The sequence below is a fragment of the Simochromis diagramma genome, unplaced genomic scaffold, assembly GCF_900408965.1.
Source record: "Simochromis diagramma unplaced genomic scaffold, fSimDia1.1 OVJJ01000320.1, whole genome shotgun sequence".
In the NCBI taxonomy this organism is placed as follows: domain Eukaryota; kingdom Metazoa; phylum Chordata; class Actinopteri; order Cichliformes; family Cichlidae; genus Simochromis; species Simochromis diagramma.
In genome coordinates this window covers 7,042,986-7,062,148 of record NW_024386773.1, presented here as the reverse complement: position 1 = coordinate 7,062,148, position 19,163 = coordinate 7,042,986, and the positions used below count along the sequence as shown (strand labels likewise).

Sequence of the window (19,163 nt, the reverse complement as noted above, 5' to 3'; positions counted from 1 at the left end):
TGGTCTAATTACATTTACCTGTTAGAGAAAATCCCCTTTGTTGAATTCAATACACGCTCAGAATTAATCCTCTTCTTTACGTTATGGGTTGAGACTTGAATGCACCTCAGATACTGATGTTATAAATATGTATAAATTGAAAAGGTAAATAATTAATAAACTTTCCTTTCAAGAGGACAGGTGATCTGCAAGGGCATTTTAACACTACACCAAAACTGTGCTCATGTTCATTGTAGAAACAAAATACTACAGGAACATAAATATACATAAATAAAGACCAATGTGTTTACACTTCTATATATTTATGCATCTGTCTGTCTATCGATATATCTACATGTTCATTGCTAAATTTAAAAAAATTAATAGATTTCTAAAAGTATATAACATGATAGATATTTTTTCCTGGATATGTCTTTAAGGGCACATAAATGCCAATTAAAATAAACAGCATCACATTTTTCAAATTTTATACTTTAAGATACAACCAATCATCATTTTTAACACTATAGGAAGTGACATCACGTGTTGACAACGTGGTTCAGGCACGCCCCCTGGAAATAATGAGAGGGGAGAGGGCATGTGATAAACTGTGGTAGATTCAGAGGCAGACGTTGGATTGGCATGGCTGTGTGCAGCTCAGCACTGCAATCTACATTCACGAGGCTTCTGCCTGGATATTTGGATTCTCTCTCACACAGCTTTGATGCAGGGCTTGACAGCGTAACACAGCATGTTGCAGGGCACTGGGAGATAGAGAAGGAATAATAAGGGGAGACAACCTTACGAACACTTGAGCGATGTTCCGTGAGCTTCTCTCTTTCTCTCATCAGACCAACGGGCTTTCCTATACAGAGACCTGGGTCCAATGGAGGGATGTAACGATGTTACTCTTTGCTTGTCATGCTTGAATCAGAGCTTTGTATTATATCCTTTTGTGTCAGAGACCTTATTGTCTTTGTCTGTCACTGCCGCCAGATCAACTGTGGGGTAGTGTGGCGGACAGAGCCTCCTCCTCAACCCCCCTCTCCCTTGTCTGTGCCCCCGACGTCTCTTCATTCCCTGCTCGCTCGTGTCTATTTACCACTCTCATTCTACCCTCCCCTCGGTGTTAAAAGCAGTCGTTCTTGCTTTCAAGCTACCTACTGCTTACTATCCTCCTGTCTTTCCTCATTCAAAGCAGGCAGGCTATTATTTTATCCAGGCAGCTCGCTACATGATCCCTTGGAAAGCAGCTTTCAACGCTGCTCTGCCATCTCCCAATTCCTGAGCCCTTCCAGAAATTCATCTCCATAACAAAAGGATGTTTCTCCAGGAGGATTGATCCCCTTCACCCCCTTCAGTCACCCCTTTCCCTCCCTTGTCCTGATCTCCTGCCCTCTGACCCTCATCCTCTTGTTCCTAACCCCAAACCACCCTCTCCTATTTGTCCTAACCCCAAGCCTCTTTCTCCCCTAACTCATTTCCCCCCCTTGACCATGTTGCCATGTGTCTGCTGGCTTCAGCTTATCCTCATCTTGCTGTCCTCTGTCTTATGGACCCGGGGGGAGAACTGCCCAGCAACCTGCTTGTGCCCAGATCCTCACACTGTGGACTGCAGTGGCCGTGGGCTAACCAGTTTACCCGATGAGATCCCCTTGGATGTGCGGAGGCTTTTGCTGGCCGACAACTGGATAAACCGTATCCCCTCTGACTTTCTGGTTCTATACAGTGACTTGGTCTATCTGGACCTCCGGAACAACTCCCTTTCCCACATAGAACAAGGGACTCTCAGCACCTCTTCCAGGCTGGTCTTCCTGGACCTTGGCAGCAACAATTTGACTGAAATCCCTAAGGGGACATTTGGGGAGTCTCGGAGTTTGATCAAACTACGACTGGGAAACAACCCATATCTGAGCAAGGTGAGTGAGGATGCTTTCCTGGGCCTCACCTCTCTGAGAGAACTTGAACTGGAGCGTAATGCGCTGTCTACCCTAAAGGTGGGGGCATTGAGTCAGTTGCCCTCCCTGCGGGTAGTGAGGCTTGAGGGCAACCCCTGGGTGTGCAATTGCAACTTTGCCAACCTGTTTGCATGGCTAACGGAGAACAGTAATAAGCTTCCAAATGGTAAGTAACAAAAAGAGCCATTTTCTCTTCATGTGTTTGACCCAAATAAACCATATCTCTTTACAACATTCAACAGTATTATGGAAAATCCATTACCACAACACTTCTCTGGTCTATTTATGTTTTCCCTGTAGGAGAGGAAACCCCCCTCCCTCTCCCTTGTTCTAATTTTGTGTCTTTTTTTCCCTCCACCCCCACAGCCTATAATGTGTGAGACCAAGTGTGTAATACGAAACAATAGCACTCATTTGAAAGTGAAAACTGCGAGGATAGTGTGTGTATAAAGTTAATCAATTGTTATAGAAAGCAACTTGAAATGTAATATTGTCTGATTTGTAAAGAGAAATTAAACAACTCACATTAAGAATCTAACTTGCTTTTCTAATGGTTTCACATTTGAATATGTAGATAAGCCTGACCTATATCCCGTGTAATCATCAGCATTCATTTGTGGCTTATATTTATATTGGCTATAAAATATTTAAGATAATATATATAATTCTCGCATAATATTTGCTATTTAGTTGACAATATTTCAGCCATGTAACCTTTTTCTATGCCACTGAAAATCAGACTCTTCCTCCTGTTCCTGTGCTGATTGCTCTATCCATGTGAATTTTACGGCTCATAATATACACACGCTGTCTACCACTGTGATTTAGCCTGCAGCGTTGAGTTAGATAACAGGACTGAAGTTTTGGAGGCTTTACAAGGCAATCTCCATGTGTGCATGCTTATCTGAGGAATAAAACAAGACAAAGGGGGTCACCATGTCCTTTCAGAAGTATTATACGCAGGGTAAGATCTTCTTACATCATGAAAGCAGAGCTAATGTATTCTAAAGGGAGTTGCATGGTATGTCCCAGATAAAACAGAACACATTAGCATTGTTTGGCATTCTGTTTATCAGGCTATATAAAATATCTTAATCGCAATCAACATTCTCACATAAGAGACAGAAGGTTTCTCAAAAGAGAAGACTACTGCACTCGATCAAAAAGCTAAAATAAACAAATCTGACAGTACATTAACTTTAAACTGTGCTGTACATCTTCTGAGAACTTTGTTTGAATGTGGCTCACAGTGGGTGTATTTAAAAACAAAACAGCAACCAAACCTGTGAATATGCCACAAAATGTTCATGAACAGTTTATTGGGTTTAAAGATGATACAGTTACTGTTAGGGTGTAAAATGTTGCCCTGCATAAACAAAGAAACATGTTTTATCAAAAGCCTGAATAATAGTGTGGTTCAAGATGGGGGTTGTAAACTTGCTCTCGTCTCTTGAATAGGTTAACCGAGAGAAAGAAGATATGAGTGTTTGCAGAAAAAAACATGCGCACATCCACATGAGTGTTTTCAAATTTCCAAAGCTGGAACCTTTTTTAAGGAAGTATGACCTTAGATAGTTTGCTTTAAAAGAAACTCAATTGTGTTTCCTGCGTGTATACCTTGTTTTTAGATGTAGCTTAGTTATTGTTCAGTTTATTTCATTTCTTTATATTTTTGACAACTAGATTATTTTTCAATTGCTGTTTGTTCTGGTTAAAGCCCCAAAATACTCATATGGTTTAAGAAAAGATAATGATTTGGGTTTGACATTAATATTTTGTCAGACAGTCGGGTAACACCCAACCCCCCTCACCCTGCCAGCTGATGTTCTACCTTGCCCTCTTGTGCAGACAGGATATTCAGATAGTGGATATCCTTTCCAGAATTCCTATTCTGTAATGAAATCCATGGTTAATTATTAAAAGATGTAGTCCAAATCAATGCCAGCCTGCCCTTATGCCTTATGTGTGAAATAACCCTCTCTAAAATTGTGAACTGACTGGGTAACACTCTAATTCAGCTCCCTCCCAAAGTGGCTGGCTGTTACAAACTGCTGACACCTCACAAAAGCAAACTTCTAATATACATTTAGGCCATGGTGTACCATGCTATTGATTCTGCTTCTGTGTTCTTTTTTCATTTGCCCCAAATTTGCAAGTTTAGGCCTGTGAGGAAGCAAAGTTGATAAACTGGCAAGATTACCCAATTCCCCCAAGCAGGAGTTTGCAAATGCATTAATCACAGGCTCTATGTGTTGTCAACTCCCGGGGATAATGAATTGCATTAGCAGCGCTGGCCTTACCTAATATCACACATCACACTTTATTTCCTTCTCCAGTCGACATTACCTCCATTCTAACCAATTTGTGTGGGACAAGGTGATTTGAATTTCCCTTATCAATCACTAGAGACCAATGTCTCCACCTGAATTTAATGCTTTTTTAAAGGGGCTAATGGTTAATCGTTAGAGATCCCATGGCACTCTTTGCTTTTTCAATAAAAAACATTGTTTGTTTGTATGTCACGATGCCAGATGAATCAGTCAACACAGTCGATTGGACTGATTCAGAGGTCTGGACCAAGGCAAAAGCTGGCCAGACAGACATCAACAACAAAGAAGAAGCCAAAGGCCTGGCCAAGCTGCTGTCATGACTGCCAACTGGCCCCAAAACACACTCTCAAATTCAGTTCGTAATGCTTATCTCACCTCATCAGCAGCTTTTACATTCCCATCAGAAAGTGTTTGTTTTCTGGCCCTAGCAGCTTGGACAAAACGCACAGTCAAACCTAATAGTAAAGACTTTAAACTAGTCTATGCTCAGTCTTTTGTAATATTTTATCATTTCCTTTAGACAAAATATGTCTGGAATTTACTTTCTAGTGTTAATAAAACCAAGATAAATAATATCTTGGTGAAAGGGATACTAATTATACTTTATTATAGTCTATTGGAAAACAATGCAAATTAGTACCAGTCACACAGGACAAGTAACTGAACTGAAAATATCTTTCCAAACAAGTTGCTGTCTTATTCTGTGTTTAGTTTATAGAAGCGGCTTTGTGTATCGCATGATAAAACTACACAGCTACCAAAATACTGTCTGTGGATTATATCCATGTGTTGTTATGTTCATGTATGTCACTAACACCTTGAATGTGTTTTTTGAAGTGAGCAGAAGTTTATTTTACATAACTAAGTTTTCTCATACAAATTTAAAGAAGTTAAGAACATATTGCAGGAGAATTTGTGGTTATAGTGAATTGGACTTACAAACACGGTTCACACATGCAGGAATCAAACTGCCAGACCTAATTAACGTAATGGCTGAGCCCTCGATCATGGAAAAATGCAATGACCTAGTCTCTGAAATGCTGTATTGGAAGTGGTTACACAATAAACAGATGGACACTCATTAGTGAATGAGCTTGACTTGGTAAGCGTTTCAATATGTATCTAACAACCATCATCAGTGTTGGCGTTGCCACTTAATGTCTCACTCATCTCAGAGAAAATCAGTTACAGAGACAGAAAGTAGAATTTAAATTCTCCATTAGTGTGCTCTTTTCACACTTGTGGGTGTTGCATCCTCATGTCTTTTTTTTTTTATCAAGCAGCAAATCAGGTAAATAGCTACAAAAAATAGTTTTTAAATTTGAGAATGTTGTCTCTCTTACCAGCAAGAGCTCAATAATATTAAAAACAGAAGGGCTAAGGCTACTCCAGTGGTATCCCAATTAAACACTACATACTCATTTTAATATTCACTGTCATGTGGCTTCAGACTGAAACTGAGTGGTGTTACTGCAAAAAGGGTAGAATAGAAAAACAAGCAAACAATTATGTGCAACTCTATGCAAATAGCTTGTGATAACATCATTTGCATGACGACATAAAAAAACACAGCTGCTACTGGAAGTGTACTAGTACCATGTGATAACGGGAGCCGTGATGAAAGTACCATCCGAGTACCAAGTCATAGTCTGCTCCAGCTACGCAGATGATAAGCCACAAAATGATGTTGAGAGAGCAGGGGAAACAAGGCATGAAACACGAAGGTGAAAAAGAAAGTCCAGCTGAAAATCAGTGTAGCTCCCTTGGTTTTGTTCCAATAAACAGAAGACCTAGAAACACTGAAGAATGTGTTTTTGTTTTCTTAGCAATTCAACAAAGACTGCAGAAGCTAGACTGCTGCAGGAAAAAGCTAAACCGAGGTGCCTTTCACTAAATTTTAAATCAGAAATCCTTCTCCAGAATTAAAATATAGCACTAATAAACTATCTCTCTTTCTGTCTGTCGCTCTAGCTCAAACTAATTTCAAACTTGTAAATAAAGACAAATTGTAGTGCTATAATGTAGCAGCTGAAGAGCCCATGCTGTAAACTGGATTCCCATTTCATTTTTCACCTCTTGATTTCCCCTGTGATTTCGAGTTCACAGTACAGCGCAATTTCGTGTTTGCATAACAGTGATTACTGCAGGCCAGCATGATGAGTGCTTGGTGCATTAATTCAGGACTTTTGGGATAGAAAAAAAAAAGTTGATGTGCAACACTGATAAAAATTATTATTGATTTTTTTTTTAATTAGTTAAACCAGACTTACCATTTCTGTATACAAAAAACATCAACTGTCCTGTTGAGCAGTCAGCTGATTAGTCATATAAATATATAAACTTTTCCATTAAAAAAAAAAAGAATTAGCACCATTTAAATGTCTAGTTTTTAGCCAACAGTGAAGTTCATGAATGTTTCAGTGGAAGGATGAGTGTAAACATGATCCACTGCTGTCTCCAGTGCTCTTGGGTTAAGGATGAACAAAGGCCATGTATAATTCACAGTGACACAGTTCTACAGCACATTGGCCAGGGTAATTGGAGCTAGAGCTGCCTACAGGGCAAGACAGGCCAACTCTCATGGGCGACGGTAGACTGGATCTGAGCCTCGTCATGCAGTTGCTATCAACACTAGTCGTGACCTAAACACTTTCACGACAAACTAGCAGTTCATGTGACAGGGTCAAAATCAGAATATTCCTTGACAACGTATCAAGTATCTCCTTTGAGACCTGTTTCCGCACTCCAAAGCACAGTCTGAAAATATGATGCCACTGGCTCACACTCGCATGTTGCCATACTACCCAGCATGATCGTTTGCTATCTTTACCGTGGAGAGAAAATATCTGTTCCATTAACACAGACGGACAGCTTGATTTATCTTGGCCTAATTTAATGTTTATTTAAAGTTGGGATGTGAAGGAGAGAGTACTGGGAAGGGAAAGCTGAGTGTGAAAGGTGGACAGGATTACAAAGTGGGATAGCATCAGACAGAGCTCATACAGAAGCAGAAAGGGATAATCTGCCAGTGTCGGAAATAAAAGGTGAAAAGCCAAAAGCATTATCTCGCTGCGAGTGTGTAACATCGTGCATGATAGATTTTTTTTTTTTGTTCATCTATGTGGCCAACTGCGAGGCATAAATGACATACATGACTTGCATATTTAACTGTTTTATCGGGATGAATTATGACAATAGACACACTGCATTGTCAGTCCAATGACATAGTGGAAATATATCTGCTAGCATTTGCTTTTAAACAGTCACCTCTGGTGTTTGGGAATAAGCAATTTCAATTGTTTTTGAGATGAGATGTTTTAAACATTCCCATCGTACAGCGATGTCTCTGAGTCTACATGCAGAAGGAATCCCCTTCTGAACGAGTCACCCTCACCCCACTGTCACATACGTGCTCGTCATTTTGTGCAGCTGTGCATTCACTTCACACATTCCACACTCCAGTCCCTGCTGCTGCCCTTTTCTTGCATACATCTCACCATTTTCTCCCAGATTTCCTTCAAATTCTTTGGAGGATTAGAACTGAATCATTTTTCAGTCGCTCTGCAATTATGCCTGCCTTGTTCTATTTACATCCGCTGAATATTGGACTTGAATGGCACATTCATCCCGTTTAATACAGCAGGGAGGGGACAGTTTTGTTAATCATTGTCGCAGCTGGAGTATTCATAGAGAGTATCTCGACACCAGTATGCTATGGCCAAATGAAAGCTAACTACTATACGTGTGCAGATGTACTGATGGGGTAATTTTGCTTTTAGGCTTTGGTGCAGAGATCAATCTAGACAAAGACTGTGGTGTTGAGGGAGGGAAGAGAAACAAGCCTCTGATATCATTCTGCCACAGCTAGGTAGATCAATCACGACTGAGACAGCAGATAGCCTGTCCTGTTGACTGGCTATAATCCTAAACATAATCCATCAACTGTCCGTGCCAGGAATGTAACATAGCTGTGTGGGCCGACATACCTGATAGTGTAAGGATCTGATTTGTGTCAGTGCACAGTAGCCTGCTCCTTATACGTGTTTTTGAACTCTGAAAATTGTACCCCGTCAGCTTACTCACTTAACAAGCTGTCATTGACTCACTGCATGGACCTAGATACTCTGTGTACTTTAAAACACCATCTTATTTTTCTGCCAGAGTAAGTGTGAAGTTACAGTTACTAGAAATCATATCTTTATTAAATGTTTTGCTGGATTCACAAAGAATTGGGCTTTAAACATTTAAGAGCATATGCTCAATCTAGGTTGATAATGTGCATCTTTGTGTTATCCCCGGGCAACAAAACACAGGGACTGCAGTCTATATTTCCAGATACCCCATTGCTAAACATATTTACACTGGACAAGACAGGTACCAAATTCAATTACAGGTATAAGCAAAGGAAACAAAGCTTTTTCTCTCTGTCTCTCTCGCTCTCGCTCACTTATGCAGTTGGTATCTGTTAACTGTATTTGCATTGCACTTACTTTTTTTTTTTTTTTTTTTACTTTAAACTAGTTGTATAAATAGAAAAGTCAAAAGAGAGCCTCATCCTTTGAGCCTCTTCCCAGAAGTGAGTTTAAGTTAGTCTGGCTCTCTTGGGGTTTCCTGGCTTCACTGAGCCTAACATTGGATGTCCTGGATAACTGCTGTCACAAAGCTTGTTCCCAGCTCCCTGTATTACTCCAGCTATAACAATGCTTATGTGACAAAGGCAGAGTTGTTTAAATAATAGATACTACTAAATAACTGTGAGAAATAACTACTGAAGCAATGAGTATTATATTAGATGAAAATTTATTCATTTATTTCAGTTCAATTCATAAATGTGATAAATGCATTAAATGTGTTTTAATTACAGGTGAGACAAATACAAGACTTGTGTTGTTCTGAGCTGTACCCACACTCTAAGGACTAAAACTGACATTTACTTAAAATTTTTGAGGCAACACTTTTACACTTAAAAATATTGAGTAGATTGGAAACCAGCCAAATCTGTTCAATATACTCGATCAATTAAATAACTAAATCTTAAACGTATTAAGTTGAAATGAATAATTGTAGTTGTTAAACAAACATGAAAAATTGAGTAAATAACATTGGCGTACTTGGTCAATGTAATTGAAATATAGATGGTCAGTTAATCCAAAATTTTGTTCCATCTACTTAATATTGTAAACTGAACGTAATCAAAATTGTACTTCATATTAAATGGCCTGTATTTGTATAGCACTTTACTTAGTCCCTAAGGACTTTACACTGCATTCAGTCAACCACCCATTGGTGATGGCAAGCTACATTGTAGCCACAACTGCCCTGGGGCACACTGACAGAGGCGAGCGGACACTGATGCCACCGGGCCCTCTGACCACCACCAGTAGGCAGTAGGCGACCGAGACTGTTGGTGCCGGGGCTCGAACCGGCAACCTTCCGATCACAAGACGAACTGCCAACTCTTGAGCCACGATCACCCCCTAACATTCAAATATGAATGTTATTGTATTTCACTAGTAGTCTAAGTCTAAAAAACCAAACAAACTAATATGTAGTTGTGTGTTTCATAATACATGCATAAAAAATGACCACATGTTAACATTTTTCCAAATGAAAATTTAATTTTCATAAACATGGAAATAACTCGAAATGAACAAGCACTAAAAAGGCAAGAGCCTTTTACTTGAAGGATAAATGGCAAACCAGGAGAGCAAACACAAAAGCTCAGAGTATTTAAAAAACAAAATGAACAAAACAATGAAAAAGGCTCATGGTACTCAATTACTCTACGTTATTGTGTTTTACTTACACTTTTTAGTTGTAGTTGCTAACAATAAATAATATTGATTTGAATAATTAATGATTTTAGTACAAGATACTGATGAGTATAGATACCTATTTCTCAAATGTTTTGATTCAATTTTAAACAAAAATATTAAGTACATGCAAAGAAGTAATGCTATGAACCACATACTGAATTTTTTGTCTGAGATAAATGTAAATAAGTACCTTAATTTAACACAAACACATACGTTAACATTTTAGACATTTATTTCAACTTATCAAACTCAAATAATTACTAAAAGGATATTCATAGATTTTATCAGGCTCATCTAACTTATATTTATAGTGATATTTACTAAGCCTCTGAATTACTGCAGAATAGGAGGAATGTGATGGAATACATTCAAATTCTTTATCATAAAGGCTGTAGTGATGATATGCTCATACAGTACTGGGTGGCTACACCCTGAAGCTGACCCTGTTTAGTTACAATGTTTGACACTTTGGATCATTTTTAACAAAATCATGATTTTGCGCTGTTTAATAAGATTTGAAATCTCAGAGTGAAACCATAAACTCTTCACTTTGGTGAAGAATCATTTGTTTTACATTTGTGTATCATTGGAGTTTGTGGCCATTATAAGGAATGCAGGTTTAAGGTTCTTCTGCACCGGCTTGACTTTTCATAACTAAGAGGCTATTTCCATTCATACAAGTCTAGAGTCTGTTATCGTTTTATAAGAGAAGATTTGTTTGCACGTAATTTCAAAATAATGGATTATAATGGATTTAACTGCTGTCAGCTGTAGCATTGGTGAGATTTTGGCTGTAATTTTATCCCATGGGAGAACAAGCTGGGATAATGTTTTTTGGTTTTAATGTTAGCTCACAGTAAAATAGTAAAAAGTAGTACTACCAGGAAGAAGATAAGTTTGCCGTCTCTTTCTACCACTGATCTGTTTTCTAAATCCATTTTGATAAATGTGATAATGCTGCTACTCCTGCAGGGGCCATGTGTTCACCAGGATAATTTTAGTCTCAGATGTCATTAATCAAGCATCTGAAAGAGGCAAGACCAGACAGAAATATCTCAAAAGGCAAGGGCGAAGTCTCTAAGGTGACTGGTTATTTGCAATGCAGAAAGCACATTGTGAATATGAATGTAAATCGTTTGTTTTATGAGCAAATGGACAAGACAGGCAGTCTTTGTATGTGATAATTATGCTAGAGGTGACTTTTCATTCAGCATGACTGCTGTTAACCAATTAATGCAAATTAATTTGCATTCTACCCATGTCTATTTTTTGGAATATACATCGATGGTGCATATTAGATAAAACAGAAAACAAGATGCTTCTTTATACAAAAACAATTAATTTCATAAACCTGTATATTAAAGGAGGAAATCACACTCTTAATGTCTATAAATAGGTCCAAGCAGTAGTTTTGAGTACTGTCAGAGAAAATAGAAATGTTGAAAAAAAATAACAATTAAAAAAAAAAGAAAAAGAAAGAAGCCCAGCTGATTTAAACTGCACTTTGCAAATTTCAAAGTGTGAGCCATGTGGCTGGTTACGCAATGCAATGCTTAGAATAGTGGATTTTGAAAGCATTAAAAGCCAACAAAACGTTTCAGCTCATACTTGTCACGAAAGGAGATTAAACATCTCTAAATACATTGCGACCTTTATAAGGCCAACTTTGCCTCTTCAGCACATGCATGTCACGCAGACAACTTGAATGAGCAGTATTCTCACAGGCAGTGAAATATGAATTTGTTTTGATCTCTGATTCCCAGAGCATATGGCCGACATGTCGTGGACTTAATGATGCCAGGAACCAATATGCTCCTCTTGAGCTACATAAGGACTGATGGTATTGGCTTATTGAAACCTCTTGATGCTGGGATTTTGTGATGAAATTGAAATACATAAATGCCGTGGTTCTTGAAAAATGGTTATAACAGGTATAATACATTAATATGTACTGTCAGAATTACTCCCAAACATGATGACTTGGATGTGGCATTTTTATGTAAGTCTAAAAAGAGCAGAACCACCAAACCTCATTGTTTTCCAGGCTATAATGAACAGTTTATACAGTTACACTGGAATACATTAATCATGATGTCATTTTGGTGCAGAATTAAGGTATTTAATTGAACAAACACATTCTCGGGCAGTACTGAAAATCTTCAGTATGCTCCATGTTGTGCTGACTGTTGAGCAAAGATCCAGAATTGATGTACTGCCAAGTGTGTGCATTTGCATGCACAGTATCAGTAGAAAGTAGCCACCCACATTCTAAAGATTTATCTCTACCCACCTATAAACTAACACTTGCATCCATATGTCTAGTTCTTCACACAATACATTGTCAGAGGTGGAAAAAGTACATACAGTCTTCATTAAGTAGATTAGGTAGATAGTAAATGTCTCTGTTTGCTGTTACCAAATTGTAGACTTAGTGACTTTGCCTCCATACCTAAAGAGGGATATGAAAAGTGGATTCAGTGGGTGAGGCAACCATAAGACTTAAGTGGAGTCTGAATCATAATAATTGCACTAAAATGCCTTTTTTTAATGAAAATTTAAGTAGAGTAGATATTTGTACTAAAATGTAGGGAATAAAAGTAACAAGTTGTCAAAAAATAAAAATAAAAACTTAAGTAGAGCACAGAACAGAACAAAATATTTGTAATACGTTACTTTTCCCACCTGTGCACATTGCCAGTATTTAGTTACATTAAATTTGTTGATGTATAACATTTGCAGTATGAAGGTCAAGAAATACAAAAAGAAAGAACATTTCTAGCACCTAATTAGAACTTGTATCAAGTTAATGTCAAATGTTAATCAAGTTCTCATTAAAATAACTTGAATACCTGACTCTGTCAGCATGAACACCTTCCGTCTTTAGTGATAGTATCAGTGGCCTGTAATCAACACATGCGTGTTAAAACTGATCCGAATGATCCAGTGCTGATGTCATTTGTAATCACGAGAGGAAAAGAAGACTCTGATAAAGGGCTTGTATCCTTGAAATCCAATAAGCCACAGTCACTGTCCTTTTCCATTTAAACAATGTCTGAACAATAAACCACGTTAAAGTGACAAAGGCACAGAGAGCAGCACTCACTGATTTATCACGGCTTCATCTTGAGATGAGTTTGGTCAAGGTGCCCCTGTCTGAGACAGTACCCTTTGCTAATGCTGTACATCAGTGGATTTTTGAAGTGCAACAGAGGTCATTATTCAACAGCGTGTGCATTCTAAGAGCTCTACCTTGTGCAGCTAGCAAATTAAATTATTTTTAAAATTATTTTCATTCACCAAACCATTTGAAACTAATACACTGATCATGAAAATGGGCTGCTTTCACAGCACTACAGCACACTAGATAAAATCAACCATGTCTCACTAATGCATATACTGTATCACTTTGCTTCACAGTATTTCAGCTGCATTCCAAGAGTGAACCTACAGTCATGGTGTGGGTGGGTGTACTGTATACACAGTGCAACTTCAACTTCATAAGTGAAGACTTCTGATCGACCTTACAGTTATTAAATCAGCTCCCACACTTAGGAAGAAACTGCGTTACCCTGTTGAACTGAGATATTCCACTATCAGAATTAAAGGGCTTCATACAAACAGGACAGCTCAAACTATGCTCTCCACTTTTCTTTGATAGTCTTTAGTTCTGAGCAGGTGTGGGCTGCATGAGCAGTAGATCAAATGCACATCACCTTTAATTTTAAACCAGTGGGGAGTTAAATTAGAGTTCTTGTGTTTGTGCAGTGCATATAGTGAACTGTGTTAAGGCCTACAGTACCTGGACTATGTGCTAGTTTTTGTATATGATGTAAACTGTAATGTAAGTACTGCCATAGAATGAATTTGTATAGAAATGAATGAATGTGAGGTTCAATGTGTCTTGTTCATTTGTATAATCGCATTTACTCTCTCTATGTAGGGGTCAAAGGTTTGGAGTGCTCCCTCCCTATGGATGGCAGACGTGTATCCCTTACCCAGCTCTCAAAGGACAGCTTCCGTGAGTGCCAGGCCACCCTGACTCTAACAGACCTTCTTATCATCATTTTCTCTGGCATCTCAGTGTCTGTGGTGGCCATTATGACCAGTTTCTTCCTGGCTTCAACTGTTCATTGCTTCCAGCGTTGGAGTAAAGGCACTAAGGGGGATGAAGAGGAGAGTGAGGAGTGAGAAGGACTTACTTTTAAAGAACTGCGCGGCCCTTCTCCTTCCAGCAGTGAGAGAACATAGAAGACAATGTGTGCCCCATGCCGTTTCCTTTCTGGCCAATATCCAGGACTGTTCAATGGTACAATCTTGCCCTGTTAAGGCTGAAGTTGTTTTCTTTGCACATGGACTTCTGAAATATGGTAATAAAAGACGCTGGAAAGGAATGAGTCCTATTAAAGGTTAGCGTGTGTGTTGCACCACTTGCAAAATGCTATTATAGAGATCTTATTTTTGGCTGTTAGCGCTTGTGGTCATTTATGGCCACTGGCTCTTGGCTCAGTGTTATAAGTCTACACAAATATGCCAAGACCTTTATATAAAAAAAGAAAAGAAATAGATAATAAAAAAAAAGTGTTGCTGCAGTACTCTCGTATTAGTCTTAGTCATACCAAAAATCTTTCAAAATTTAGTCATGTAGGACATTCAATCCTGGAATCTGAAATCCTGTAAAAATGGCTTCAAAGTTAGTGTGACCCTTTGAATGATTTTCACTGGGGTTTTATCTGAGTAGGCCAGAATGCTTGATCTTGATTCCATAAAAAAGGATGTCATATTGACCAGTGACCTCGATATTTAACTGCCTATAACATGATATGCTGGCATATCCTGCCATTTTCTCGAGTCTCTGTTGGACAGCCACTCTCACTAACATTAAGACGTTGTTCACAAGCACTGAAGAAGGCAAATACTGTTGTTCTCTCTGCATGTAGAATTAGACTGTGGCAGGGATGTCAGCTCAACAAGCTGGATTTGGGTAATTATGTACTGCAGGCGGAAAAAGCTTCTAGTGGGTCTACACGTTCTAGCACATATTTATTACATAATCACAAATTTATGTACAAAATAAAATGGTGTAAAGTAAAACAATCATAGAAATCAAGAGGACATACTGTAACTTCCTTAGATTGATACTTGTGAACTGTGTAGAAAGAAATTCATAAAATATCAACAGCATAATCAATTAAATGAATAAATTATGGTAAATGCAATATAAAAAATAGAATCTATGTAGAATTATTGTGTTAAATGATGCACTTTAAATGGTGAACCTAATTTTGGCTAGTCCTCAATTACAGCAAATAGACTGGTACTGTGTTCATCTGCCAAAGGTTCAGATGGAGGAGAAATTGCATATAAGGACTTTTGCTTCTAGTGAGGTAAACATAGCTCCCAAATCAAAGCCAAATCACACTGTACACACATTTTACTTCAACAGGTATAATCTCCAAAGATTTACATTTTCTTCCATTCTGTCTTACTTGGTTATATATATGACAGTGTTCAACACTTACGTTAACAGGAAGGTCACTTCAAAAGAAAAAGGGAACGAGGGTGACAAGCAAGAGTTTGGCTTCTTTAGTAATAAATAATTAAACATCCAGTAATATTTTAAAGATATCTTACATCTTGCTGTACCTTTATTAGAAAGTTTGATATCTTGCATTAAAGTTGAGGCTTTGATATTGTCAAATTAAAATTTCATATCAAAATTCTTATGGCTACATTCAGACTGCAGGCAAAAGTGTCCAAATCAGCAATCAGTTGAAATACCAACTTTTAAATTTCTGATTTAGACCAAAATTCTCTGGTAAATGTTAGACTATTCTTTGACTGGCTGTAGTGGTGTTTGGCTTTGCATGTTTCTCCAGGTTTTCCAGGTTTTGCAGTAGCACCCCGCTGTGTCACGCACGTTTTAACAGTCCAGTGCCTGGTAGTTAGTAAGGCGTTCTTCAATTTTTGTTGTTGTTGGCAAACAGCTTCTAGGTGAACTGCCAAAACTTTCTGGCTGTAGCATTAGATAGTACAGCGAGCTGGTAGAAAAAGTAGAAAGAATGTATATGTGAAGACAAGACATATTTGTTCTAACAATTTAATGACTCTTCAAAAAAAATGTAAAATCATGACCAGCCAGAAGAGTTTTTGCAATGCAAACTCAATCGAAACAGTCATGTCGGTAAACACGCAGCTTTTATATCACTCTTAACAACCCAGCCTTGTTGGCAGGTGATAAAACCCAACTCTAGTGTGCTTTTTCAGGGAGCAGATGAGGCTAAAAGAAAGTGAAATCCAAAAGGAAAAGTAGGAATTAGAATTTTTTATGATATGAAAACATTGCTGGAATATTTCATCATTGGCGGGGATAGTGTTAAGAAGCTGGCTCTCTTTTTCCTCATCCTTGTTGTCATCCTTATGAACTATTTGGCTTCCACTGTACATCAGCTTATAAAAGAAACACTATGGCCTCAGTGGCCCATGTGTTTAATTCTTTACAGCATGCTGCATGCAACATTTTTGTTTTTGTTCTTTTTCAAATGTGGGTCAGTTTAGGATGGCGAGCAGTTCACCGTGGAATTAGAAATGTATTTACTATTTAAACTGGCTATTTAAGTAGTTTTGTGAGCAGGCACGCAAGCAACTAACACAACAACAACACAACGTCAGATATGAGCATTAAATCTGAATTGAGCGCTAAAGCTTGCAGTGTGAACGTGGCCCGGCTTCATGAACAGGATCTGTATTCAAAGCAGCAACAGTACAGCACATTCCAAATGTAATAAACTTATGCCCTGAATTTCATGGATGTCTTTTTGCTACAATATTTGCATTTTGTATATTTAAATCCTCCATTATTAAGATATGGAAAGCAGAAAGCTAGACTCTTTTTTTGCCACCCAAACTGAAGGTATATTGTACTGCTTCTTACATTCTTGTAAGGCATGAATAATTCAGTAAAATTGAGATATGTAGCAGAAAGAATGTCAAGCCTCTAAATGCAAACAAACAGGAGATAGAAAAAGAGCCATGAGAAAATAGTCATTGTTTCTGTGTGGTTAAAAAAAGTTAAAAAGGAATTCTAAATGCCTCTGTCCCCTTTGAAGAAGTCATAGCCCTGAATGTGCATCGTTTTTAAGCACATTTTTGCAGAAACTGACAAAAAATTAATGTGGCCTTCTTTGTTTTTTGTTATTTTTCCATTTGTGTAGGCATCAATAAAAGCACAAAGGAAACTCCTATGATCCTGGTACACACTCATGAAATTTGTGTTATCTCATACTGTTTGTTGGTACCAGCCTGTAATGTCACATGTTGTGCTGAAAATGCCACATCCTTATAAACAATGTGATTTTTACTGTATGGATGTTGTTTATTTGCTAGATTTGACACCATCTGGTACACTTTAAAGATATGATTATTATAAATTTATATAAAATGACCTCTGAATAAACTCCTTTCATAAATTGTCCGGTCATAACGGTAACTAGGTATGTCAGCAGGCCTGTCAAGCTTTGGTTTTCTATACTGAAGTGGTGTGCATGCTCTACAGGATGAGCAACGGTGCATATCTGCAGAATATAACAAAATAAACATATTTTTGTGGGTTTACAGATTCATATCTTTTCAGCATTGCACTTAGCCAAGATTGCACTATATGAGAATTTAGAGTTCTAATGGTAGCACCTCCTTCCTGCAAACGGGGAATTTGATGCTTATCAACTCCAGCCAAACTTATGTTGGCTACTGCTACATTTGCCAAATTTCTGTTCTTCTTTTTCTCTTTTTCATGGAAAAGTAAAGCAAGGTGTTTGAAAGTCGGAACAACAATTCATAGCACTAATCAAACTGCATGGTCAAAGGTTGTTTCTATAGTAAGCAAACATTTAAAGGTTTATGTAAGAACAAATAACACGTATTGTGTTTTTTTATTGTAACAAAGGTCTTTTTAATTGGTTCTGAGTAGCTTTGTACACAAACTGCTGCTAATCTGAACATATCTTCCACACATGTCAAGTAATCAGAAGCTGAAGCCACATTTGTAAGCTAGCAATGAGAAGCATACTTTTATATTTCCGTGCAGTGAACGACCCAGTCCTTCAGAATTAAGATCACGTGTGATTTTTTGTCTTTTGCTGTCATAGCTTTAAACAGCAGCATTGCAACAATGGAAAGCTTGACAGGCTTGAACTAATCAATTCTTTTTTGCACCTGAATTTCATTTTTAAAGTCTCCAGTTTTAACTTTTTGTGGCAGTTTCTATTAAATAACAACATTTGAAATTGCTCACAGCCACTGGAAAGATGTCATTAGTTGCAAGTTCACATTAAAAAAGTCTATTGGAAGGACTTTTAAAGGAACTGAGTCTGTAATTGTAGATGAGCATATTGACATATTAAAGAAAAAAATGACACCATCGGAATAGCTAAATGGGATTAGATTAGCCGAATCATTTTTCCGTTAAAAGGCAAACTACATTCCCAGCTAATAACAACAGACACATACCTAAGTCAAGGAATCAGAGGGAGGCTTTTGATACATATCATTTCCAACTACTATGTAGTTACTGTACATTAACAATTTATTTATTTAGCTTAATCGTTGGTTTAAAGCATATGTTAGCATGGCAGTTTCCTCTCCCTTACTTGTTTAATTAAGTAACAATATCAGCACATTACAGCATGCACTGTTGAGTTATCTGCAGTATAAACTTCAGATTCATTTCTATTTTTCTATTCAATTTCTATTCAAAATCTGTCCCCAAAATAACATTCTGGCGTTGTGCACCCTGGAAAGCAGAGGTAGTAGTGGCTGCTCTCGTACAGTGTGTCTCGATATTGCTTAGAATACCAAAAAAAGCCATGTTATGTTTTGTCAGATAAATGTCAGTAAGGCTTAAATCTAAACTGGGTGACAGAAGAGAGTGGTGACAATGCTACTGCTGCTGAATGCATTTCCAAATGTCAAACAGATACTGTTAAAGAGATCATATGTGTAGCTGTATTTTCATGTTTCGTTAAAAAAAACAGTAATACTGCTAATAAAATCCTTTCTTTTCTGTCTTCTGGTCTGTATTTGTA

At 37.8% G+C, this 19,163-nt stretch overlaps 1 protein-coding gene across 1 annotated transcript; it reads left to right on the top strand.

Annotated features, from left to right (window-relative positions):
* Positions 1–584: 584 nt before the first annotated feature.
* lrrc38b (leucine rich repeat containing 38b) lies at positions 585–18,933 on the top strand. Its single transcript, XM_040005587.1, has 2 exons — positions 585–2,103; positions 14,024–18,933. The coding sequence occupies exons 1-2, from the start codon at positions 1,476–1,478 to the stop codon at positions 14,269–14,271; spliced, it is 876 nt and encodes a 291-aa protein (XP_039861521.1). The 5' UTR covers positions 585–1,475; the 3' UTR covers positions 14,272–18,933.
* The last annotated feature ends 230 nt before the right edge of the window (positions 18,934–19,163 follow it).

Coding starts and splice junctions, on each gene's coding strand:
- lrrc38b (XM_040005587.1), top strand. CDS start 1,476: ATGTTGCCATGTGTCTGCTGGCTTCAGCTTATCCTCATCTTGCTGTCC. Junction 2,104..14,023: donor CAGTAATAAGCTTCCAAATG/GTAAGTAACAAA, acceptor CTCTCTATGTAG/GGGTCAAAGGTTTGGAGTGC.